The sequence below is a fragment of the Lagenorhynchus albirostris genome, chromosome 15 (genome assembly GCF_949774975.1).
Source record: "Lagenorhynchus albirostris chromosome 15, mLagAlb1.1, whole genome shotgun sequence".
NCBI classification, from domain to species: Eukaryota; Metazoa; Chordata; class Mammalia; order Artiodactyla; family Delphinidae; genus Lagenorhynchus; species Lagenorhynchus albirostris.
Genome location: NC_083109.1, coordinates 22,369,634 through 22,396,007, shown reverse-complemented (window position 1 = coordinate 22,396,007; position 26,374 = coordinate 22,369,634). Strand labels below are relative to the sequence as shown.

Here is a 26,374-nt window from a genome sequence, read left to right as displayed (position 1 = left end):
CTAGATTCACTTTATGACTTCACTGATGAGTTTTACATAAAATTAAGAACTAGACTCAAATCTCATAGCACAACACAATACTGTTGTGCAGATCCTCTTTAAGATCAGACTCTAAAAGAATAAAATGATTGATAAAGATTTCTTGTAATAATCCAAAAGGGGTGGGTAGAGATGGGTAGCCACCAATAAAGCTAAGACCTAGTGTTCCTACCCTAAAGTACTATAGTGAAAAGTCTCATTTGCTCAAGGCATTAAAGGAGGCAGGTAAGCTTAAGGTTGAATACTTTTAGAAGCCTTGATTAACGAATTGTTTGGGTATAGCATCCAAGTACTCTACAGCTTTTGGATACAGGCTACTAGATGAAAACACTATTAAGACAGAGAAAATTTAAGAACCAAAATTACTGCTTTGATTTTTTTCCTTAAAAAAAAAGCACCTATAGTATTTAATTTAGTTCCTTTACGCTAGGCCTTAGAAATACAAAAACAGTTTCTAACATCAGGGTACTCCAAGTGTAGAGCTAAGAGGAACAGATATTATACTATTATCTATAATTGGTGAGATATATGTTTTAAAAAGAATTTAAGAGAAAGTGTTTTGGGAGAATATAGTGTAGTTACTGATTTTGACTGGGGGTCTGGGAAGGGTTCACAGAGGGAGACAAAAGTGCTAAGTGGCGAAAAATCACCAGAATGTACGGGGGGGGGGAAGTGGGGTGGGTAAGCAGGAGCTAGTCAGGTAGACTAGAGGGGATAGGGGCTGGGCAGAGGGGTTCTTAGGAAGCAGCAGATATATGAAAATGCCCTCCACCAAAAACAAAGCATAAAAGAAAAGGAAAATAAAACACTCTAGATAGAATAAACACTCACAAAATCTCAATTCACACAGCTGTGATTTTGGTCAAACATTTAAGATATCCTGATGAACTCGGCCTAAATGGAGATTCAGCTCTTCAACTTTCTCTGCAGTTGGGAGTGAGGGAAAAGTTTCCAGGCAGAGGGATCGGCATGGAGAAAGCACGCAAGTAGGAACAAGCTTGGCATATTCAAGAATCTGAAAGATGTGCCCAGGTTAATACCTTGACCTCCATCTGCACTCAGCAGTGCTTTTTCAGTGACAGACCAAATGAGGACTCGATGTCAGAAATGCTTTCTCAGACTTTAAAAGTTTGTTTCCAATCTAGAGACCATAATTTATAATCTCCCTTAGCTTCTTATTCTTTCCTCAGCTTTCCAGTCGTGTCACCCAGAGATGCACATCACTGTCCTTCATCCAGTCTATCCAGTCCTACCCTGGAGACATACAAGAGTCTCTCTTCTCCTCTCTCTCTCTCTCTCTCTCTCTCACACTCACTCACACACACACACACACACACACACATTCAACTCCAAATTTCCAACTCTATGCCTTAGAGCCCACCGATTATTTCACCAGGTGATGAGTCAGCAGAGCACTCTGGGTGAGACCAGCTCTCTTGGATCACGAAAACCTTTGACCATAAGGCTACTGGAGTAATTGCAAATACATTCCATCACAATTCTACCTCTATACTGGGCTTATGCTTGTCTGGGTTCCTATGACAATTAGCAGAACGACCCTGGGCAAGACAATCCTCTGGGCCTTGATAATATTGCCTGGAAAGCAGGTTTAATACTCGTTGCCCTGCCACGTTCACAGGGCTGTTGTGAGGACTTAATGCAAGAACAGTTGGGGAAAATCTAATGATAGCCTACATTTATTTTGTTTAGAGACAGACACTGTGATTAGCATCTGGATAATCTAATTATCCCCATCTGAGAGAGGAGGAAACTGTGGCCGAGAGATAAGCATTGTGTGCACACTGGCTCTGATCAAACTGCTGTACAGTGGCAATACTGCCGAAAGAGCAACCCACACCTCGAGGCGGAAGGGTGAAGAGATTATGGCTCAGACTCCTAACTCCGGCTCCACCTCTAACGGTGCGACCTTGCGCTTAACCTCTTCGGGGCTCAGCTTTCCCATCTGTGTAACGGGGATCACAACATGTTCGAAGAGGTGTGGCGGCGAGAACCAAGTAAGATGACATATTTAAAGCGCTGGGCAGTGTCGTCTGGGCACACAATTCACGTAAGCTTCTGCCATTAGAGTAACTGTTTAAGCAGATTTAAGGGCAGTCCCATGACGTTTGTGGCACTGGTCTGAAGACTAGGGGACCCCTGAGTGGCATGTGACCTTGGACAAGCCACTCCTTTTCCGGACTTCGGTTTCCCGCCTCAAAATAAATGGAGAGATTGATCTACACTCGCCCTTCCAGCTTCGCACTCCTCGGCGCGGGGCTGGGCAGAGACCCTTCCCGGTGAGGAAACTCCCACCGCCCCATAGGGTGGGGTAGGGGCGGGGCGGGGGTGGGGCCTGGCGAGCTCGGTCTCGCCGCCCCACCTGCCGCCGCTCACCTCTAGGCTGTAGTTGCCCCGGATGGCGGTGAAGTCGTCCAGGGCTTCGGCCGCGCTCCCCTCATCCAGGTTCAGCTCCTGGCACAGGGCCTGCAGCGCCTCCCCGGCCGCGGCGACCACCGCCGCCCCCTCAGAGTGGGGATCGTCCTCGTCCATACCCTCAGGCCCGGCGGGCGGCGCGGTCACAGACCCCCCAGCTCCTTTCTCCCTCCTGGGCGCGCTACCCACAACCACCCGCGCCAAAAGCGCGCGAAAATCGGGAGCCGCAGAACGACGTCTCTTCGATGGTCTGCAGCCGCGTTTCTCCTCAAAAAGGTCCGTTTCTCCTCCAGGGCTCCTAGCCTCCCTCTCCGGAAATGTGATAAGAAGACGGACTCCGGGGCCTAGAAAACCTGGACTTGGCCCTTGGCGGACAGCGGTGCACACAGCCGGCAGGGCAAATTTGGAGCGGAGGGATCGGCGGTCCGCGCGCAGGATCTGCTGGGAGTTGTAGTCCATATCCTGCCTCCCTTTCTTGGTGGCTCTTTGGTTTGGGCCCCGCTGGGCTGCCAGTTGCGAGGCGGCCCCGTTCATCTTAGGGGGAAACCTCTTCTCTTCTGCCCGGCCAACCCACGGGCCTGGGTTTGTCACTGCCCCGGGACGCCATAGTCTGATCGAGAATTGCCCCTTGAGTTAGAAGATGGAGGAGGGACCTGAAAAAAGTGGTCTCTCGACAGCGAGGGCGGGGGAGGGCCTCGTCGCCCTCTCCTCAGTGTCTCCAGCGCCTAGTGAGTGGTCTTTTGAATGACTGAAGGGTTGGTGAGGCAAGGTTTATTGGGGGACACTTGTCCATCTCTTCTTGATCGCTAGACGAGGCTTGACCTGGGCTGAAAGAAATGCAGTAAGGAGGCACTTTCTCAGCTTCCTGGGAACTGGGACCCTGGAACTCAGTAAAGACTGTTATTCCAGACTTAGGAATGGCCTGAGCATAAGCCTGAAGGCGTGGAGCTGGTCTCGAGGCTTACCCTTCCGCTTCACCAAAAACACCTTCTCCAAGAGCCAGAGTGATCATTTGAAAAGGTAAATCAGAGCACGTCAGTACTTCACACAATACCCTTCAGTAGATTCCTTTTGCCCTTAAAATAATGTCCAGACTTCTTGACCTGGCCTATAAGGCCCCATGTGATCTGGCCTCACCAGGGCATTGTCCCCCTCCTCAGGTATATAATAAGATCCAACCTCATTGCTTTGTTTTGGAACCTTGGAAATGCCAAGCTGCCAAACTAGTTCTTCCCAAGAACCTTTTTCCCGTGCTGCTCAAACGGCCCCACATACTCTATGCCAGACCTTTGCTTGTCAGGCTCCTCCTCATCCTTCAAGTTCAGCTAAAAGTCATCTTGTCAGGCCACCCCTGAGCACTGTATTTAAAATAGCTGACCCTGGTGGCGCAGTGGTTGAGAGTCCTCCTGCCAATGCAGGGGACGTGGGTTCGTGCCCCGGTCCGGGAAGATCCCACATGCCGCGGAACTGCTGGGCCCGTGAGCTATGGCCGCTGAGCCTGCGCGTCCGGAGCCTGTGCTCCGCAATGGGAGAGGCCGCGGCAGTGAGAGGCCCGTGTACCGCAAAAAAAAAAATAATAATAAATAAAATAAAATAGCTGACCCGCATCTCCCCCCATCCACCCCATTTCATTGTCTTCATAGCATCTTACCACTATCTGAAATTATCCTATTTGTTTATTCGCTGGCTCTTCCTACTAAAATGTGAGTTGCATGAGAACAGGGGCCTTCCTTTCATGTTCACTGTATTCCAAAGTATATAGATGAGTGACCAACTCGTAGTTGGCACTCAGTACTTAGCATGGTGTGTTTGAAAAATTACAAAGAAAACCTTTGTTGCTTGGATGAGGGAAGGAGTCACCAGAGATGAAAATGGAAGACAGGTCAAGTTAGGTTGCAAAGGATCTTATAAAGGTAAAAACGTGCACATTATCAGGGATTTTAATGAAAGGAGGTGAATGATCAGTATGTGTTTTGGACAGGTTCCTCTGGCTGCAGTGTCACACGTGGAGTGCATGGGGTAGAGAGTAGAGGTATGAAGATGGTGGGAGGTGGGTCCAGCGTAGAAAGGAGCCAGTCTGGAGAGACAACTTTGTCCTAGAACTGAAGGGGGCACTACTGAAGGGGAGGCGTCTCCAATACCAGGTTTCCATCTGGGCCAAGAGGGTGAAAGGTGATACTGTCAACTAGAATGGGAGTACAACCAGAGGGATAAGATCAGTTCTGGAACTGTTGTGTATGGGATGCTTGCAGGCAGTTTAAAAGGAGGCTGTTGGATCCTGGAACGTAACCCCTCTCTCCTGGGCAATTTCCCAGTCTTCTACATTCTCCACACGTGGGGAGGGGTGGGACTTGGGAACCAGTGGCAAGCCGGGTCTCAAATGAGTAAAAACTCAAACTCCCCCTAAAAATTCAGACGCAAACTGAACCGCCCATGTGGAACTTCCAACTCTGCTTTCTTCTAGCTGACTTCAGGGCCATCTCATTATTATTTTCTGAAACGGATGTTGGCACATAGTGTCCGTACAGAGACTTACCTCCCATGAGATTTTACTTAGAGGTTATGGGCCGTTAAGGGGAGGTCTATCTCCAGTGCCAAGGGTTCTGTAACAGGGCTTATCATCCCTCCTCCTAACTTCCTTTCCTGTCAGCAAAGAAATGTCAGGATTAGTGGAGGTGAAATGGATGAAGTTCTTCCTGTACTGGCTCATTTGTTTTCTAATTAACCTACTGTGCTTCTTTAAGAGAGAGCTCCAGGAGTGGAGACAGCCTAGACATGAAGATTTGGGAATTTTCAGGCAGTACCTGAAGCTAAGGGAGCAGGTTCATATCACTCAGGGAATGTGTTGGCATGAGAAGAGACTCAGGGGTAGAACCTCTAGGAACACCAACATTTCAGGGATGGGCAAAACTTTAGGAGTGAATGAAAAAAAAAAAACTGTCCAGAGAGGTATAAAAACAAGGAGAAGTAATTCAGAGGCCAGGAAAGAATTACTCCATAGAGTACTACCAACACGACAGAGAACTCAGATAGGATGAGGAATTCAAAGAAGATACCTCATGTATTATCTTTCATATGTTTTCAGTGACCTTTGCCAGAGACAGCTGCCTTTAGCACAGTGGGAGTGGAAGCCAGATTACTGTGATTGAGGGGCTAATGGGAGGAAGGTCAGAAAGTTGAAGTAGGAAGTAAAAACTTCTCTTTAAGTAGTCCGGTGGAGGAGAGCCAAATGGAAGGGTATTTTCTAGGACTGGGAAACGCAAGCATGCGAGTAATCAGAGACAGGCAGCAGGCAGAGATTGAAAATAAAAAAAGATCATCAATATAGTCAGGCTCCGGAGAAAGTGGCCAAGCCGGGGATCCAGAGCCTGCCCTTCCTCTTCACAGCTCTTGTCTGGAAGGGGGTCACCTCACATCTAGATTAAGCACAACGGCTAGGTGCTCTGGTGAGAGCAAAATAGCAACATACAGTCGGGTGTTGAGAGTGGGAAAGGTTTGGAACAACTTGAGAAATATCACTGGCTCTGTCAAATGCAGACATCATGGTTGGAATTTTTTGAGGAAAAATGCAGTAAAAGTAAGTCTACCCCATGAGATCCTGGGTTTCGTAGCTAGTCCTGGACAAGGTCACAAGAGCTGAGAAGCCTCAAGTTTTTTTGCCTTTGCCATAACTAATCAATCTCTTTTTTATCCAGATCTGAACTTCAGAGGGTCATTCTGGCCTTGAAAAGAAACCAAGATAAAAGAAAACAGCTCTCAGGAATTATAAATCAAATAGAACCTGAGACTCATTGCCCCATTTTTCATCCCTTTAGTAAGTAGTTGGGCTTTCAGTGAGTTGCAGTATGCGTACTATAGCCCATTTCTTCTTTGCAGCTGGATTTGATTCTCCTGATTCTTGTCCCACTTCATGCATACTAAGTCCTGAAAACCCTTCATTTCTTCATTCCAAAAATGTTTACTGAATGCCTGCCATGTGCAAGATACTGATTCTTCCTTTGTTGTGACTTTCAGGTCATCCAGACTTGAACTGAGGGGCATTGCTGGCTTGAAAATGATCCAAGAACAAAAGAAACACCTCTCAAAGGTCATCCACCAAACAAACAAAAACTGAGAAACACTCTGTTGTTTTCTCCTCAGGAGTGAATCTGGGCTCTAACTTTGGATTTTCAGTAAGTCATATCCTATCTATGTAAAGCCTTCCATTTTCCCCTCCTATGTTTTGATTCATCTGATCTGTAACCCTTTACATCCAATTAACCACTCATGTCTATGACTTTTCCGTTTGCCATGTTGTAATTCTCAGACTGTCCTGAATTGAATTATTAGGAAGTGCAGGCCTTGGAAATGAGGCCACGATAAAAGGAAAATACTCTTGAGTTCCCTTATTTCCCTTATGAAATAAAGCAAATTTAAGCAGTACTCTTTTTTTTTCCTCTTTTGGATTGTAACTAAACTATATCATTGTTTTGTTTTGTTTTTGTACATCTTCATTGTAGCATAATTGCTTTACAATGTTTTGTTAGCTTCTGCTGTGTAACAAAATAAATCAGCTATATGTATACATATATCTCCAAATCCCCTCCCTCTGGGGCCTCCCTCCCACCTCCCTATCCCACCCCTCTAGGTGGACACAAAGCACTGAGCTGATCTCCCTGTGCTATGCAGCCTCTTCTCACTAGCTATCTATTTTACATTTGGTAGTGTATATAAGTCATTGCCACTCCCTCACTTCGTGCCAGCTTACCCTTCCCCCTCCCCATGTCCTCAAGTCCATTCTCTATGTCTGCGTCTTTATTCCTGTGCTGCCCCTAGGTTCATCAGAACCATTTTTTTTTTTTTTAGATTCCATATATGTGTGTGTGTGTGTGTGTGTGTGTGTATTTGTTTTTCTCTTTCTGACTTACTTCACTCTGTATGACAGACTCTAGGTCCATCCACCTCACTACAAATAACACAATTTTGTTTCTTTTTATGGCTGACTAATATTCCATTGTATATATGTGCCACATCTTCTTTATGCATTCATCTGTCGATGGACACTTAGGTTGCTTCCAAGTCCTGGCTACTGTAAATAGTGCTGCAGTGAACATTGTGATACATGTCTCTTTTTGAATTATGGTTTTCTCAGGGTATATGCCCAGTAGTGGGATTGCTGGGTCATACGGTAGTTCTATTGTTAGTTTTTTAAGAAGCCTCCATACTGTTCTCCATAGTGGCTGTATCAATTCACATTCCCACCAACAGTGCAAGAGAGTTCCCTTTTCTCCACACCCTCTCCAGCATTTGTTGTTTGTAGATTTTTTGATGATGGCCATTCTGACTAGTGTGAGGTGATACCTCATTGTGGTTTTGATTTGCATTTCTCTAATGATTAGTGATGTTGAGCATCCTTTCATGTGTTTGTTGGCAATCTGTATATCTTCTTTGGAGAAATGTCTGTTTAGGTCTTCTGCCCATTTTTGGATTCGGTTGTTTGTTTTTTTGATATTGAGCTGCTTGAGCTGCTTGTATATTTTGGAGATTAATCCTTTGTCAGTTGCTTCGTTTGCAAATATTTTCTCCCATTCTGAGGGTTGTCTTTTTGTCTTGTTTATGGTTTCCTTTGCTGTGCAAAAGCTTTTAAGTTTCATTAGGTCCCATTTGTTTATTTTTGTTTTTATTTCTATTTCTCTAGGAGGTGGGTCAAAAAGGATCTTGCTGTGATGTATGTCATAGAGTGTTCTGCCTATGTTTCCCTCTAAGAGTTTTATAGTGCCTGGCCTTACATTTAGGTCTTTAATCCATTTTGAGTTTATTTTTGTGTATGGTGTTAGGAAGTGTTCTAATACCATTCGTTTACATGTAGCTGTCCAGTTTTCTCAGCACCACTTATTGAAGAGGCTGTCTTTTCTCCATTGTATATTCTTGCCTCCTTTGTCAAAGGTAAGGTGACCATATGTGCATGGGTTTATCTCTGGATTTTCTACCCTGTTCCATTCATCTGTATGTCTCTTTTTGTGCCAGTACCATACCATCTTTTTTTTTCTTTTTTTTGCTGTACGCGGGCCTCTCACTGTTGTGGCGTCTCCTGTTGCGGAGCACAGGCTCCGGACGCGCAGGCTCAGCGGCCATGGCTCATGGGCCCAGCCGCTCCGCGGCATTGGGATCTTCCCGGACCGGGGCACAAACCCGTGTCCCCTGCATTGGCAGGCGGACTCTCAACCACTGTGCCACCAGGGAAGCGCAATACCCTGGGCTTGATTACTGTAGCTTTGTAGCATAGTCTGAAGTCAGGGAGCCTGATTCCTCCAGCTCCATTTATCTTTCTCCAGATTGCTTTGGCTATTCAGGGTCTTTTGTGTTTCCATATGAATTGTAAAACTTTTTGTTCTAGTTCTGTGAAAAATGCCATTGGTAGTGTGATAGGGATTGCACTGAATCTGTAGATTGCTTTGGGTAGTATACTCATTTTCACAATATTGATTCTTCCAATCCAAGAACATGGTATATCTCTCCATCTGTTTCTATCGTCTTTGATTTCTTTCATCAGTGTCTTATAGTTTTCTGCATACAGGTCTTTTTTCTCCTTAGGTAGGTTTATTCCTAGGTATTTTATTCTTTTTGTTGCATTGGTAAATGGGAGTGTTTCCCTAATTTCTCTTTCAGATTTTTCGTTGTTAGTGTATAGGAATGCAAGAGATTTCTGTGCATTAGTTTTGTATACTGCTACTTTACCAAATTCATTGATTAGGTCTGGTAGTTTAGTTTTAGTTTTAGTTTTCTGGTAGCATCTTTAGGATTCTCTAGGTATAGTATCATGTCATCTGCAGTGACAGTTTTACTCCTTTTCCGATTTGTATTCCTTTTATTTCTTTTTCTTCTCTGATTGCCATGACTAAAACTTACAAAACTATGTTGAATAATAGTGGTGAGAGTGGGCACCTTTGTCCTGTTCCTGATCTTAGGGGAAACGGTTTCAGTTTTTCACCATTGAGAATGATGTTGGTTGTGGGTTCGTCACATATGGCCTTTATTATGTTGAGGTAGCTTCCCTCTGTGCCCACTTTCTGGAGAGTTTTTATCATAAATGGGTGTTGAATTTTGTCAAAAGCTTTTTCTGCATCTATTGAGATGATCATATGGTTTTTATCCTTCAATTTGTTAATGTGGTGTATCACATTGATTGATTTGCATATATTGAAGAATCCTTGCATTCCTGGGGTAAACCCCACTTGATCATGGTGTATGATCCTTTTAATGTGCTGTTGGATTCTGTTTGCTAGTATTTTGTTGAGGATTTTTGCATCTATGTTCATCAGTGATATTGGCCTATAGTTTTCTTTTTTTGTGCCATCTTTGGTTTTGGTATCAGGGTGATGGTGGCCTTGTAGAGTGAGTTTGGGAGTGTTCCTCCCTCCGCTATTGTATCATTGGTTTTTAGTAAACAGTACTGCCAAAATCACCAAAAAGAAAACCCACCCCATGCTGTCCTCTTTGTTATCACTGACTCCCCTGCTCCTTCATCCTCTATACCTAATTACTAAGTCTTGTGGATTCCTCCTCCACCAGATTTCTAGCTGTCTTTCAACATGTTATATTTTCTTTTACAATCCATCTTATGTTTACTTACTAGTCTAGTCTTTCTCAAGCAGCATTTGTAACATGTCTCTTTCTCAGGACTCTTCAGGGCTCCCCTATTACCAGTTGAATCAATTTAGGCAGCTAAGCATTGAAGCACATCTGTCAGGTCCAGCCTCACCTGCATGCTTTTTTTTTTTTGCTTTTGTCGATATGCTCTCCCTACTTTTTCTCAGGGTACATGTTGGGTTTTATTTTTCATTATTATCCAATGGCCTGCCATGTTAACACTCAACTGAGCTTTTTTGAATAGAAAATGAAGTATGGGTGGTTAGATAGATTTACTCTGCCCTTCATTTCTGATCCAGATACATCATGAAGGTTGTTTCTATTTTGATCCCACTGTGCCTCTATGATTAGCCTCCCAGTTGTGGTTTAGTATTTCATAGTTCCCCAGAGCATGTGTCGAGAGCCTGATGAAGACCTTTATAGGCTCCAAGACTAAAAAGATGATAGTATACAGCCTTCCAAATGTAATTCAAAATATAAACAATTCCAAACCCCAAAATAAGGGTAAGAAAGTACAACAAAGTTCTGATTATTTTTCCCAGCATGAATATTTCATTTTGAAATTCTTTATAAAAAAAAAAAATTTTTTTTTCCCCCATCTTTGTTCTGCCCTAAGCAGCTACTTAGTCTGCACATGCCCCTCTTAGGAAAAACTACTCACCAGCTAACCTTCTAACTGTCAAAAAAAAGCAGTTAATAGTTGTCGGGGAGGGGCAAGACCAGCCCTCATCATTCTTCTGGTTCTTGTTCCTCAAAGGAAAAACTAACGTGGTGGTCCTTAAGCTGAGTCCCTACAGAGAAAGTAGTGCCAGCCCTACTCGAAAGGATAGTTAACGATTTTTCTACCTCGCTTAGACTTTAGATAAAGAAATTAAAAACCAAAAAGCCCAATTTAACCTAATGTTAATTCTAAGGCATTTATCCATCAAAATCTATGTCCAGGGCACTCAATTTAGTCACAAGAAGATATTTCAGAATAGCGTTTTCTTTGAAGTTTTCCTCTAAGAGACTGTCCTGACACTTCATTCTACCTAGAACCAAAACTTAGGATCACTTTTGTTTCCTGAATGTATAATGTTAATCCTGCTCTGCTGTATTCCCAGAGAAGTTGGAAAAATGAACACTGGTTTAACCTACCCCCTACCGCCCCCCAGAGAATAGCCTTTTAATCAGAAGGTCTTGGTGGAAAAGTCATTCATATGAGAGGGATATATGTAACACCCAAAGATAGCAACAGCAGGAGCAGTCTTGGCGAGATTATCCCTGTTGCTTTTTTCCTCATTTCGATTTCCTCATTCAGTTTAGAGAAATTGATATTTTCCTTTTCTTCTTTGAAACAGCTAAAGCTATTACCTAGGGAGCTACTGAAGAAGGTACAGACAATTGGAATCAAGAAATTTGAGTCGGGCTTCCCTGGTGGCGCAGTGGTTGAGAGTCCGCCTGCCGATGCAGGGGACGCGGGTTTGTGCCCCCGTCCGGGAAGATCCCACATGCCGCGGAGCGGCTGGGCCCGTGAGCCTTGGCCGCTGAGCCTGCACGTCCCAAGCCTGTGCTCCGCAATGGGAGAGGCCACAACAGTGAGAGGCCCGCGTACCGCAAAAAAAAAAAAAAAAGAAATAGGAGGCAGATGAGGATGAGGCCAGATGGCTTAGCAACTTATAAAACGTTGTAAGGATTTTGGATTTTATTGTGTGTGAGATGGGAAGCCATTGGAGGGTTTTGAGCAGACAAAGGACACAAGTGACCTACATTTATTCAATAAATATTAAATTGAACATCTACTGAGTGGCAGATTCTGTGCTGGAATAAGTCAGGGGTGTAGAGAGGCAGGAAGAGCTAGATCACACAAGACCTTGTATTCTAAGAACAGATGGAAATCATTGGATCAAAAGAGTGACATGGGTTTTAAGAAGGTAACTCTTATGGCTACATGTAGAGAAAAAATTGGAAGGAACTGAGTGGAAGACCCCATCCCAACATACTCATGCAGAAAAAAGTACTCAGAAGGAATAAATAAAAATGTTAACAGGGGCTATCTCCAGATGACAAGATAGTTTCTCTTCCTTCTAGTTTTAAAATTTTTAACTTTCTATACTGAGCCTATTTATATTCATAATATTAAAAAATCTCAAACCTTATTAAGACAGAAAAGGTTATTGGAGAATTATGTTTTTAGTCTGACCACTAAGTAGCTCTTTAGTGTTCTCTTTTTCAATTCTTTATCGTATTAGGTTTATTTGAGAATATAAAAAGAGTAGATGACCCAGAGAATATACATTTGTCAAAACTATACACTTGGGCTTCCCTGGTGGCGCAGTGGTTGAGAGTCCGCCTGCCGATGCAGGGGACATGGGTTTGTGCCCCGGTCCGGGAAGATCCCACATGTCGCAGAGCGGCTGGGCCCGTGAGCCACGGCCGCTGAGCCTGCGCGTCCGGAGCCTGTGCTCCGCAAAAAACTATACACTTACATTAGGTGGATTTCATTGTATATAAATTTTAATATATAAATTATAACTCAATAAAGTCGATTTAAGAAAAACTATGGACCTTCCTCGGACTGCACCACACAAAATTCTGCATACAACTTTCTAGATGTTCACAGACCCCAATGGCACCTAAGTTAAGCACCCTTACATTAGCAATTCTCCCCAGGAAGAAAATGTTAAGGAAGATCTGCAGGGCCTAGAGAGAGATTATGTATAGGAAGGAGTCTTTTGAAACTCTTGTCTTTAATCTGCAGCCAAAATTAGAGGTTGAGGAAGAAGGAGGCATTGTTGTTAACAATAGAGTAGTCAGTGAGGACAGAATAAGGTAGTCAGTGATAGCCACAAGCCACTTGCTATCACTGACTAAACAGAAAAAAAGGGAAGTAGCATAGTTTGAGGGACTGAGCTTCAATAGGAGGTGGAAAGTTTGGATATGCTTTCAATGGGAGAAATAAGAAAGTTAGTGGAATGCTGTCCTTTTAAACATGACTGTTAGAATATTTATATCAAGGGCAAATTCTCTAAGGAATTCTGGCATAAAGACCTAGTATTCCTACCCCCCAACTTCTCTTCCAATTCCTGGGCCTTATTATGCAGATTGGAGAAATGATGGATAGAGAACAGAAGAGGCTCCAGTGCCTAGAAGATCTGCTGGGGAAAGAAGAAAGAGATTTGCGGATGAAAAAAGGAACAGATTAGGAGGGAGGATCCTAGTTTTGGGGAATTCTTTTTGGGAGTTATGGGAGAAGATTCAGAATAAGTGAGAAGTGAGAGAGTGAAAGAGGGAAATGAGGGGATTTAAAGAGAGGTACAATAGAACCATTTTCTTTGAGGTGCTGGGAGATATTTATTTATTTATTTTAACATCTTTATTGGAGTATAATTGCTTTACAATGGTGTGTTAGTTTCTGCTTTATAACAAAGTGAATCAGCTATACGTATACATATATCTGCATATCTCCTCCCTCTTGCGTCTCCCTCCCACCCTCCCTATCCCACCCCTCCAGGTGGTCACAAAGCACTGAGCTGATCTGATGCTGGGAGATATTTAAATTGATTCACACACTTATATTTGCCCGCTGGACTTTACTACTTCAAATATAACAATGCACAGAGGGCTTCCCTGGTGGCACAGTGGTTAAGAATCCACCTGCCAATGCAGGGGACACGGGTTCAAGCCCTGGTCCGGGAAGATCCCACGTGCCGGGGAGCAACTAAGCCCGCGAGCTGCAACTACTGAGCCCACGTGCCACAACTACTGAAGCCCACGCGCCTAGAGCCCATGCTCTGCAACAAGAGAAGCCACCGCAGTGAGAAGCTGTACACCTCAACGAAGAGTAGCCCCTGCTCGCCTCAACTAGAGAAAGCCCGTGTACAGCAACGAGGACCCCACGCAGCCAAAAATAAATAAATAAAATAGATACATAAAAAAAAAAAAAAGCAATGCACAGAGACTAGGCCACTGAAGGCGCTCAGATATTTTCAGGTTACATTTATTTACGCATTCATATGAAAACGTATACGCTGTTGTTATGTACCAGCTCTTGTGCATCCCCATGAAGATGCAAGATTAATACACAGTAGCTGGCCTCAAGCTGTTCAGTTATGGGAGAGGAGCAGATATGTGAATAATGCTAAGGGCTATTATGTAAGCACCAAGAAGTCACCAGTTTGGGGAGTCATAAACAGGAGGGGAAATAGGCAGTAAAAGGATGGCTCTGGATCCTTCATCCTCAACTAAAGGGCTGCTTACCTTCAGGCTGAGATTTCTGGATAAACACTTCAGAACTTGAGCCATGCTGGCTGTGGCCTGTTCCCGCTCATGGTCTTTGACTGACTGTAACCAGGGGTCCATGTGCTGCGAAAAATAAAGGGAGCCTGAATGGTTTATCAGGATGATCTGGGATAACACCTATATTCTTTTGGAAGAAAGTGTGGAGGGAGAAGTCCCACATGTCACTACTATGTCTGAAAATATCTTCCTAAATGATAAACCAGTTTTGTTTGCAAATGAAAGTAGTGGGATGACAAACAAGGCACAAAGATCTAGGGCATCAGGTGGTCAGGCTTCTACAGGGGCTTATTGTCTAGACTTATTTTCCCTTCATCCACCTTTCTTCAATTATTTATTCTATTCTTCTGTATGTTTTTAGCCTTCTGAAATCTACTTTGGAAAGAAATAAAATTAATGATGTGCTGTAAAGGAACTCTGAGGATGGGAAATTGCATCTGCCTGAAACAGGGAAGGATTCATGGAGGAAATAATATTCATGAGCGGGAGCTTCATAAAGAGGGTGGCATTTCAGGTAGAAGAAACGGCTTGTATTAAGCCGCCAAGACAGGAAAGTACAAGACACAAGCAGATGAAGGAGAGAAACCCAATCTGGCTGGAGTGTTGATATATAAATAGAAGAGGAATGAGAAATAACGTTAAGGTTGGTGTGGCAAAGACAAATGTCCACCTGTATAAAGGCACAAATTATTAATAATAGTTTAAAGGGTTATCCCTTTCTGGAATATTTGCATCTTAAAAAGGGCAAAGTGAGCAAGATGCTTGAACTGCAGTGAATGCACTCCAATGAATAAATCTCTATTGGTGGAATGGCAGCTACTGGAACAGGTACAGGTGAGGGCAGGTGGTTATTAACAACCTTTGAATCTCGCATGGTAGGCAGCTGCCTATTTACTCACTCACGAGGCTGACTCTGTTCTCCTGGTCACTGATTGAAACCCTTCTATAATAATAAGCAATAATAATTTAAGGAATAATTATAGCAACGACTTAAATCATTTATTGAAGGCCATTTATTCAACACTCATAGTAACTGTAATCTCCATTTAAAGGTGAAAAGACTGAGAGATTAAATTCCTTGCGAATGTATAGCCGATGAATGGCAGGGAGTCAGAATTTGAGCCCAAGTCTGACTCAAAATGGACAGCTGATACTCAACTATTACGCTGTCTCCTAAAACTTAATCCTTCCATATTTTCTTCTTCCACTTTCACCAGTTAGTAGCAATAGTTTCCTGTTCTCTCCTGATATCCTGTTTACCTTAAAAATGATGTCAAGATTTTTCAAATGTGGGTCTTTTATCACCAAACTCTGGAGCCATCTCAGAGAACGCCTGAAACGTCTGCCTGTAGAGACACTGCAAAGGCACAGGGTTAGTGAGGACCACCCCCCACCCTGTGAAGTTCCCCAACACTGTACACTTGTAAGGCTCTCCTTGTTATCTTCGACTTTACTCAGAGGTGAAGGACTTTTGAGTACAGTACTAGCAGGCAGTGTGTGACCTGAGATGAAACAATAAATCTTCATTTCAAATGGATACCTCAGCCTTACTGGGAACACAGTTAACTGACTCTCACTACATTTGAGAAATTACTTATGGGTCATCAAAACACTTTCAAAGTTTGACTTGTGAGTCTTTCTGACACCTTGAAACCTAGGGGAACAAAGTCTCCTTGGGCAGTTGCTTCACCTTCCAGTTTACCAGCTGCAGAAGGAAATCCAGGCCTTTGCACTTCTTTCCTCTTCTCTCTGCCTAAATCTTCTCTTCCAGAGATATTCACGCCCTCTCTCTGCAGCTGTCATCTCATCAGGAAGGCTTTCTCTGGCCACCTTATGTAAAAAAAAAAGCCCCTGGACTTCCCTGGTAGCGCAGTGGTTGAGAGTCTGCCTGCCGATGCAGGGGACAAGGGTTCGTGCCCCGGTCCGGGAAGATCTCACATGCCGCGGAGCGGCTGGGTCCGTGAGCCATGGCCACTGAGCCTGCGCATCTGGAGCCTGTGCTCCGCAACGGGAGAGGCCACAACACTGAGAGGCCCGAGTACCGCAAAAAAAAAAAAAAAAAAAAAAGCCCCTGTGCCTCCCAAACACAGTACTATGTATCCTCCTCTTTCCCTGTTTTATTTTTTCATAGTATTTCTTACCACCTAATATTATATTTATTTATTAGTAGTTTGTATCTCTGCACTAGGAGGTAAGCTCCCTGATGAGACAGCGTACTGCTGTATTTCTGCTGCCTGTCATGATGCTTGGTATCAGTACCTGATAACCCTATATATCTGCTAAGCATATGAACACTCCCACCTTATTTTAAATATTTATTTTTTTGGCTGCTCCGGGTCTTAGTTGCGGCATGTGTGATCTTTTAGTTGCGGCATGCAGGATCTTTAGTTGCGGCATGCGAACTCTTAGTTGTGGCATGTGGGATCTAGTTCCCTGACCAGGGATCGAACCTGGGCCCCCTGCGTTGGGAGCGCGGAGTCTTAGCCACTGAACCACCTTATTATAAGTCGTTCCTACCTTATTTTAAAGCCAAAAGCAGGGAAAGAAGGAATGAAGGGAAGAAGAAAGAAGAATAAAATAAAGTGGAATAAAAAAGCTATTTAATTTTACCACTTATTTTATTCACCAGACTTGGCTTAAATGGTTTTTTGGCTAGTTCCAAAAAATCAAATGCACTTTCAAAAGTTCAGCATCAGCTGACCTTGTGGATGGCAAGTTACTAAAGCCAAGGTGTGAGCTACCTCAGAGTTGTAGGATCCACCTGGCATGATTTCCTGCAGCTGGGTAAGAGTCTTTACAGAGGGCAATTACACTTTTGATGACAAGACTGAACAGGTCAGCTCGCTCTTCAGAGCCAAACAGCAAATAGACATCTTGGTAACTAAGAAAAGACAGATTGGGAATAGCAAGCTGGAGGAGTTTGGTTTGAAGTTGATAAGCAGGAATCCAAGTAACCCAAAAGGGAAGGAGAGACTGAATGGTGTATCATCCTGATGGAGGAGATAAAGGGCATGTTTGTCATTCTGTCTAAACCAATCTTGCAAAAGGTTAGAGGAAGAGTTTCAGGCTCAGAGCCTCCACCCTTGTCCCCTTTCCCCCTCCATCCACAAGACGTCACCAGAGTGACATCTTTCAGGCTTTCCTCCAATTCAAGCACAGAGGGAAGCTGCTACAGTCTGGTATAGTCAACCATGATCTTCCAAAGTGTGTTCTGCTGAATGCTTGTTAGTTTGGGTGGGCTGACCCAAGTCTCAAAACCTTTTAACTATAGGACTTCTTGGGACCTTTAGTCAGTTAATGTGCAGTACTAATCTCTAAGAGAGGTAAACAGCAGGCAGCCCTTCCAAATTTCTCAGGCCATGGGCCTCTACTGTTAGGATGCATATATGCGAATAACTTTCCACTGAATATACTCTGGACAAAATTGAACTCCACAGAGGTTCCAGTGGGTCTTTGAGATATAGATGGTAGAACAAATGAAATCCAAGTTCTTACATAAAAACATGGATTTGGCTTCCCCTTCCTTATCTAAATAGTTTTCAGAAGTTAAAAATATGAAACACATCTGTTGGCTCTGGTATTGACCCTGAACGAGGAACCAGGATGCACGTGTAGGGGGCATATGGGCATCACCTGAAGTTAGTGATAGTGACAAAGATCTCCTAGCGCACAGGGCTGAAGAGAGAATGCAGGGGCTCCTTCTCCACCAGCGTCTGCAATGAGAGGGAAAGAACTTCAGAGAGTCGGAAATGGGCCAAGCCATTAGGCCCGATGACAGGAGACATGGATGGCCTGCAAGAACAATGGCAGGTCCTTCGGCAGGCCCTGCTCCTGGGCTTCACAGGACTGGCAGCAGGACCGTGGCCAGGCTAGTTTAGTTCCTGGGGCCTGGCTCTGCCTCTTACTAGCTGTTTGAGCTGATACAGGTTATGTAACCTCCTTGTACCTCAGTTTCCTTACCTGTAAAACGAGATAACAGTACTACTTACCTTCATGGGTTGGTTGTGAGAACTAAATGAGCTAATTCATAATACCCAGTGGCCCACAGTAACTGTGATAGTGTCTGTTAGTCATTATTTTCATTACTAGTGATTATTTCCAGTTTAGGAATCCTAACTCCTCTTTCTACTACACCAGCCATTTCTCCTCTAGTGCCTAATATTATTCTAAGTTAGTTGTCCTAGAAAAGGAACAACGTTCCAAATTCCAAACTGGCAGAGAAAAAGTAGCTTTGCACGGCTGAATAAACCTGCAGAGTGATAGGAGAAACAGAGGCTTTGGAGCTGGACACACTTGGGTTTGAGCACTGGCTCTGCCTCTCACTCTGTGTGACCCTGTGTGTAGTATTTAACTTCTCTGTGCCTGAGTTTCCTTATCTGTATGGAGGAGATGAGCTACATCTCAGGAGTTGATGTGAAGAGCAAATGTAAATGGTTGTAGTGGCCGCCTTACTGGATTGTCTACCCAGCCTCTCTGGAAACTGCCCTTGGCCATCAGGAATGGGCATCTCACAGCCACATTTCTGCTAAGTCATTGTGTCCCACTAACCACAACTCATCTGTCTAGGAGTACACACCAAGGTCCACTAGATTCTGTCTCTCAGGAATCTGGAACTGAGACAAGGAGCCTTAATCTCAGTTTGGCTGGTCTATTAAAAGGAGACAACTTAAAATTTGGGAACACTGCCCTATGGACAGGGGAACTGAGAGAACGAATTTTGGCAACAGAGAGAGAGAGAGAGAGAGAGAGAGGAAAGGAGAGAGGGAAAGGGGAGAAAGAGAGGAAAGGGGAGAAGGAGGGAGAAGGAGGGGAAGGGAGGGAGGGAGAGGGAGGGAGTTGGAAATGCATGCAAAGGAGCAAAGATAAGAGATGGAAAGTTCTCAATGAGCATTCAGAAATTTTTTTTTCTGGTTTCATCCCCTTCCTGGAGCAGGCTGCTCTTCCTATCACAGGATCCTAGGGAATACTCAGTTAACCTAAGAACAAATCTCCCCTTTTGTGTTTCAGCTGCCTCTAGTAGATTTCTCTTACCTGCCACCAAAAAGACCTCGTTTGGAACTTAGGATGGTGCCCAGGAGGCAGTGCTCAGCAAACATTACTGGGTTTTCTTCTGAGCCCTTTCTGAGTTTTCTCTTTCTCTCCTCACTTTCCAACTCTGGTCAGACCTTGCAGGTGGCCTGCTTGCTTTTCTTCCTTATTTCCTCATGGAGCTTACTTATTTTTGTGGTTTTATAGTCTGGAAGGGATAAAGCATAAGACTCTGCCTTCAGCCTGACAGGCCTCTACTCACCCAAATTTAATCATCTCAAGGGCATCACCACTAAGATCACAGCTACAACCTGGCATTTTGCTGTTAAAAGGTGAGCTCATTATTGTCCCAGTCCAAAGGACATACATTCTCTGCCTTCAATTGCTGTTGATGGTGCCCTTTCCCAGGGCTCATAAGATAGATGATTTATGACTCCTTTATTTATTCCCCACATCCAATCAATCACAGTGATAGTTCCTCCCTGCTCTGCACAGATTCTGATTCTCCATTCCTGTAGCCATACTCCTCACATGTGGATGAAGGCGGTACATCTTAGCTAAACCACCAGGCCTGCAATTCTGACTTCAATCTACTTGACCACTTCTGTCAGAATAATCTTTCGTTTTCTTTTTTTTTTTTAATTTTTATTGGAGTGTAGTTGATTTACAATGTTGTGTTAGTTTCAGGTATACAGCAAAATGAATCAGTTATACATGTACATATATCTCCTCTTTTTTAGATTCTTTTCCCATATAGGTCATTACAGAGTATTGAGTAGAGTTCCCTGTGCTATACAGTAGGTCCTTATTAGTTACCTATTTTATATATAGTAGTGTGTATATGTCAATCCCAATCTCCCAGTTTATCCCTGCCCCCCACCCCCTGGTAACCATAAGTTTGTTTTTTATATCTGTGATTCTACTTCTGTTTTGTAAATAAGTTCATTTGTACCCTTTTTTTAGATTCCATATATAAGCGATATCATATGATATTTGTCTTTCTCTGACTTACTTCACTCAGTATGCCTTTTGTTTTCTTTTTTTAATCAGTTAGGTATGAATGGCTTATTAGATATTCACAATTATGCTAACTACTGTGGGGAATCAGAAGTTGAGAGGCTATTTTTTTTTTTTTTGAGAGGCTATTTTTTGATTGTAAAGTATTTGTGTAGCAGGGACCTCCTGGGAGGTGACTTTCCAGACCATAGCAATCAATCACCCCTTCTCTGGGAACTGCCTCTAATACACAGGGAGGGATGCCCAGAAGTCATGTCATCACTATACAGTGCTGCCCTCAGACGCACTTGATTGACGCAGGAGTGGAGAAGAGACCCAGTCTGGGCCAATCAGACTCTCTCTCCCAGAATTTGGAATTACAGAGTGACAGACACAGACTGGGAGCTGCCAGAGGTTAGGGTCATAGTGATGGCAGATCAGCCCCTGCCTTTGAAATTCCTGGAGGTGTCCTGGAACAGACTCCTTTAGAGGCTTGATTGTTAAACATCTTCCTTAAACTCTAAGGGAGATATCCCAGCATCCTTTTGTTTCTAACTCAAGTGAGCCAGAGTTGATTTTTGTTGCTTGCCTCAAGAAGAATCTTTACCAATCAACAAAATGAGACATTTGTCTCAAAGTTCTTAATGAAAGCCATACAGATATTACTATCTCCATTTTCTGGGTGGAGCTAGAGGTTCAGAGAAGCAAAGTGATTTGTCTAAGATCACACAGGTTGTGCTTGACAGAACTAGAACTAGAAATTGTGTCTTTTGATTCCTGTAGCTCCCTTTCTTCTCCATCCTTCTGCTTCAGGGAGCTCAAACTCCTTCTGCTTTAGGCCAACTGGACAGATTATTTTCATATCAGTTCAGTCCACTGTAAACTGTCTGTCCTCTGAACTCCTTCAGCATTTATTATTCATATCACTGAAGAGTCTTCCTGAAACATCATTCTCATCCATTTCCTGCCTCAGTGCTCGAGTAACACAGTGACTCTTCAATGCTGAGTGCACCATTTAACTATTTACCAAACAACAACATAGTGGTAGGGTTTGGTGGAGGACCTCAATGCAGAATTAGGGTGGAGCCCCAAGCTGGCAGAGGAGAATTAAGAGGCACTAAGGACCAGTCTGGCTACATTAAAATTCTGTAACAGTAGTACCGGTGCCTGTGTCTGCTGTTAGCTAACAACAGCACCTAAAAACCACACCCCCGGCCATTCTGCCATATTTCAGGATGTACAACCCTGGCCTTACCAGGTATTAATTTACCAGGTACAACCCTGGCCTTACCAGGTATTAATAACCAGGTATTAATTTACCAATCAAAGCCCCTACTCACTGATTCCTTCTCTCAACCCTATTCATCACATCCTTTGAGGCTTAGATCAGAAGATCTATCTGGATTAATTTCACTCAAATCTTGTCATTACTTTATATCCCAGTTGTCATTGTAGTTCTTCTCTTTTCTGTTAAAGTTCTCAAAATACTGTTTGCATCTTTTCTGATTTTGAGGTAACAGACATACAATAAACTGTACATATTTAAAGTGTATACTTTGATGATTTTGGACATAAGTATGCACACATGAAATCATCACCACAATCAAGATATGGATCACTCCCCAAAGTTCTCTTGTGTTACCTTGTAAATTCTCCCTCCTGCCTGAACCACTCTACTCCTACCTTCAGGAAACCACTGATGTGATGTCACTATAAGCCTAAATTTTCTAGACTTTTATATAAATGGAATCACAAAGTATATCCTCTTCTATCTGGCTTCTTTCACTCAGTATAATTATTTTGAGATTCATCCAAGTTGTACAATGTATTAATAGTTCATTCCCTTTCATTGCTGAGTAGTATTCCATTATATGGATATACCAAAATTTGTTTATCCTCTCATCTGTTCATGGACCTTTGGGCTGTTTCCAGTGTTTAGTTATTCCAAATAGAATGGCTATGAAACACTGGTGTACAGGTCTTTGCATGGACATATGCTTCATTTTACCTAGGAATGGAATTGCTGGGTCATATGGTAAGTATATATTTAACTTTGTAAGAAACTGCCAAACTATTTTCCAAAATGGTTGTGCCATTTAAATTCCTATCAGCAGTGTATGGGAGTTTTAGTTGTGCCATATCCTCCTCACCAACATTTACCTTTCTTTTTATTTTAGCCATTCTAGTGGGTGTATAGTTGAGTCTCATTGTGGTTTTAATTTGCCTTTCCCTAATCATGATGATGGAGCATGTTTTCATGTGCTTATTTATATATTTATTTAGGCTGCTCCAGGTCTTAGTTGAGGCACGTGGGATCTTTGTTGAGGTATGAGGGATCTTTAGTTGTGGCATGCGAACTCTTAGTTGCGGCATGCAAACTCTTAGTTGCGACATGCGGACTCTTAGTTGCGGCATGCATGCGGAATCTAGTTCCCCGACCAGGGATTGAACCCGGGCCCCCTGCGTTGGGAGCGTGGAGTCTTTCCCACTGGACCGCCAGGGAAGTTCCTTCATGCGCGTATTTATAAATCTCCTTTGGCGAAGTGCTGTAACAGATTTTTCCCCCTTCCTTTCCACATTCTGTTCTCAGCTCTTTTAATGTGGATATTGAAGAGCCATGCACTGGGATGGGTCATGAGAAGACTGGCAAATGCCTTAAAATTCTTCTCTCTTTATGATGGCCCTGGCTGTCTCCTCAGCAGAACTGCCTCTCCTCTTGGTTCTTGGGAGCAGCACTCATTTAGCCCCTGCACACGGTCTTGCAGGGACGCTACAGACTTGAACAATCATGCAATGATCCATGCAATTTTCTCATGGACACCAACTATCTTTAATTCTTCTAGGCTGAACCCCTTGCCAGACCAAACTTTGGTTGATACCTGACAGTGGGTATTTTACCCACTGGAGAGGGCCAGGTGCAGAGCATGGGGAAATTCAGTGTGCTTTCGTTGTCCGAGACTTCCTTGTGGATCTTCTGAGCTGGTTGGTTGAACCATGTGGCAACCCACTGCTGCCAATTCTTGTGGAAGTGGGACTTTGGAGTCATGCCATTTTGGCTGAGTTGTATGGCTGTGTAGAATCCTCTTTCCATGGAGTAGAGCCAAGCAGAAATCTGCACTCATTCTCTAATCTGCATTATATTGTTCTGTTCTCCTTGATGTATTCTTGGAATCATTCTCAACCTATTTATCTGGTGTAGTCACTTCCAAACTAATTGTAAACTCTTGGAGGGCAAGGAATTACACTTCCAGGAAATTTGTATCCTTTTCAAAGCACCACAGTGTTCTGTATACGGAAGATCTTTGATACAGTCTATTGCTTAACAAACCTGTTAGCTGGTTAACCTTCAATTCTGAAAACTAATCATCAGTGTAATCAGCCTTGCAGATCTGTGGGTTGAAAGTGAGCTGCTCATTTTTCTGAAGTGTATAAGAAATCTCAGATTCAGAATTTTACAGCTCTAGAGAAACTGAAGGGAACATTACACAGAAAAGAAAACCAAAGCATCAAAAAGTTAAGTGCAGGACTTCCCCGGTGGTCCAGTGGTAAAGAATCCGCCTTCCAATGCAGGGGAGCAGGTCCAATCCCTGTTCGGGGAACTAAGATCCCACATGCTGCGGGGCAACTAAGCCAGTGCGCCACAACTACTGAGCCTGTGTGCCTTAACTACAGAGCCCACGCACTCTGGAGCCCGTGCGCCACAACTAGAGAGAGAAAACTCACACGCCACAATTAGAGAAGCCCGTGTGCCTCAGTGAAAGATCCCACATGCCTCAATGAAGATCCCGCGTGCTGCAACTAAGACCTGACACAGCTAATAAATAAACAAACAAATAAATAATTTTAAAAAACGATTAAAAAAAAAAGTTAAGTGCTTGCCGAAGTGCATCACCTCGTTTCTAAAGGCCTTCTGGATCCTTTGACATGGAAGTGACCACTCACATACCTATTCCTCTGTGCCCTTACTATACCTATTTAAACTTTTGTTACAGTCCCTGTGACAATTGATTGGCTGCAGGAACAGGGATTATGTCTTTGTCGCCCCAATTCCCAGGACACTGCCTGGAACTGTCAAGTGCTTAATAAGGCAATGAATGAATGAGTTAGTGGCAGAGTGTGGCTGGAGTTAAGTGCAAATAGGACAAAATACAATAATAAAAAAGATACAATCATGTTACTCAAATGCAAAATATGTGTTAGGTACCGTGTTATGTGGCTTACATTTATTTATATAATGCTCTCAACAGCTCTGTGAAGTAGATACAGCTATTCTCATTTTATAGTTGAGGAAACTGAGGCACTGAGGAGTTAAGTAATTTCCCAAATTCACACAGCTAGAAAGAGGCAGAACCGCACTTGAACCTAGGCATTTGATTAGAGTCTGCCTCAAAAGTACTGCTTAATTATGCAGCATTGTCCTTACTGAGAAATTTTTTTTTTTTTTTTTTTTTGCGGTACGCGGGCCTCTCACTGTTGTGGCCTCTCCCGTTGCGGGGCACAGGCTCCGGACGCGCAGGCTCAGCAGCCATGGCTCACGGGCCTAGCCGCTCCGCGGCATGTGGGATCTTCCCGGACCGGGGCACGAACCCGTGTCCCCTGCATCGGCAGGCGGACTCTCAACCACTGCGCCACCAGGGAAGCCCCTTACTGAGAAATTTAAATGCTGTTGCTCGCCTTTCTGCTCCTCTTTCAATTGGTTTTCAAGGGTGACTATATTTGTGGAGTACCCTGAGTATTTCTCCTCTACGCAGAGATACTGATATGAGAAGAGGTTGAGGGAATTGATAATATAGGTAAAGCCACTAAAATTTGTTAGCCAAGTCACTGAATTTGCATGGTCCCGATAATTTGTGATAAAGTCACAATACTTACATTTAGCATATGCACAATGTCTACTATGTGGCTGAGAATGAATGACTCTGTGGTTTCATCATAAGGTAAAGTTCGGCTGAGAGAAGACAAAGATCTTAGGAATGTCAGCTTCTCAGGTTCACTCTGAGTTTGTAGAAAAATGATAAAAACACAATTATGCATTATAATCTCATTTTATAGTTGTAAAGGCTTTTGAAAAGTTTCTTGGAATGTTTTAAACAACTGACATCTCATTCAATCCAAGATTAGTTTTTTATTATAAGGAACGAATAAGTTACAGAGGATAAAATTCCTTGTCCACTGGTCGTGCCTGGGTTTGGGACCTCATTTTCCCTCTCAGCTAGATTTTACCAAGCACTCCATGATGGCTCTCCCCATCTTTAGTCTTTGCTTCCCCACCTACCCACCCTGTGTACTGCTGTCTGATTAAGGTCCTAAAGGTGACCTCTGATGCTATTACTTCCAGTTCTCCTGATGTCATTAAAGTCATTATTTTGAGTTTTTGTTTCCTATTAAAATGCAAGTCCTGATTTGAACAATAAAATCTTTTGTATTATTCTCTTTTTCTGATTATAAACACAGTATCTGTTGTAGAAACTTTGAAAAAATAAAGTATAAAGAAGAAAATAAAAGACACCAATAATTCTACATATCTTGAGAAAATTTCTTCCAGTCTTTTCTCCCCTGCATGTAGATGGTATAAACTGATAAGCTCTCTGGACAGTAAGCAGCAAATATAGCAAGAAGCTGACTTTAATGGCCTGACTCTCACCTGGATTAGTATAGCAAGCCAACATTGGGTTACACTGCTCCAGTTCTGCCCCCTTCCAATCTATTTGTCCAGCTATCACCAGTTTCATATTTATAAAATGCAAATTTGATCAGGTAACTCCCTACTGAAACTCTTTTCAACAGCACTCATGGAGGTCAAGGCCCTTCTCAATGTGATGGCAGCCAACCTCTTCAAATTCATCTTTTGCCTTGCCTGGTAGCATTCTGAGCTTTAGCCCAGTTAAGTTTCATGCTTCCCTTTCTTGCTTCTGGGCCTTTTCACCTTCTGAATTCTCTACACTTTTTGTTTACTGACTGAAATCTATAT

General features: G+C 43.3%; 1 protein-coding gene and 1 long non-coding RNA gene across 2 annotated transcripts in view; one reads left to right on the top strand and one right to left on the bottom strand.

Moving 5' to 3' along the window:
* Positions 1-2,632, bottom strand: part of RBL1 (RB transcriptional corepressor like 1) — a 75,770-nt gene extending 73,138 nt beyond the window's left edge. The window contains exon 1 of the mRNA XM_060123987.1: positions 2,434-2,632. Within this exon, the coding sequence (XP_059979970.1) occupies positions 2,434-2,589 (156 nt within the window). The 5' untranslated portion in view covers positions 2,590-2,632. The remainder of the gene's footprint in view (positions 1-2,433) is intronic.
* Positions 2,633-2,942: 310 nt separating this feature from the next.
* LOC132505779 (uncharacterized) lies at positions 2,943-11,810 on the top strand. Its single transcript, XR_009535527.1, has 3 exons — positions 2,943-3,492; positions 6,487-6,644; positions 11,442-11,810. It is a non-coding gene; the product is annotated as an uncharacterized LOC132505779 (long non-coding RNA).
* The last annotated feature ends 14,564 nt before the right edge of the window (positions 11,811-26,374 follow it).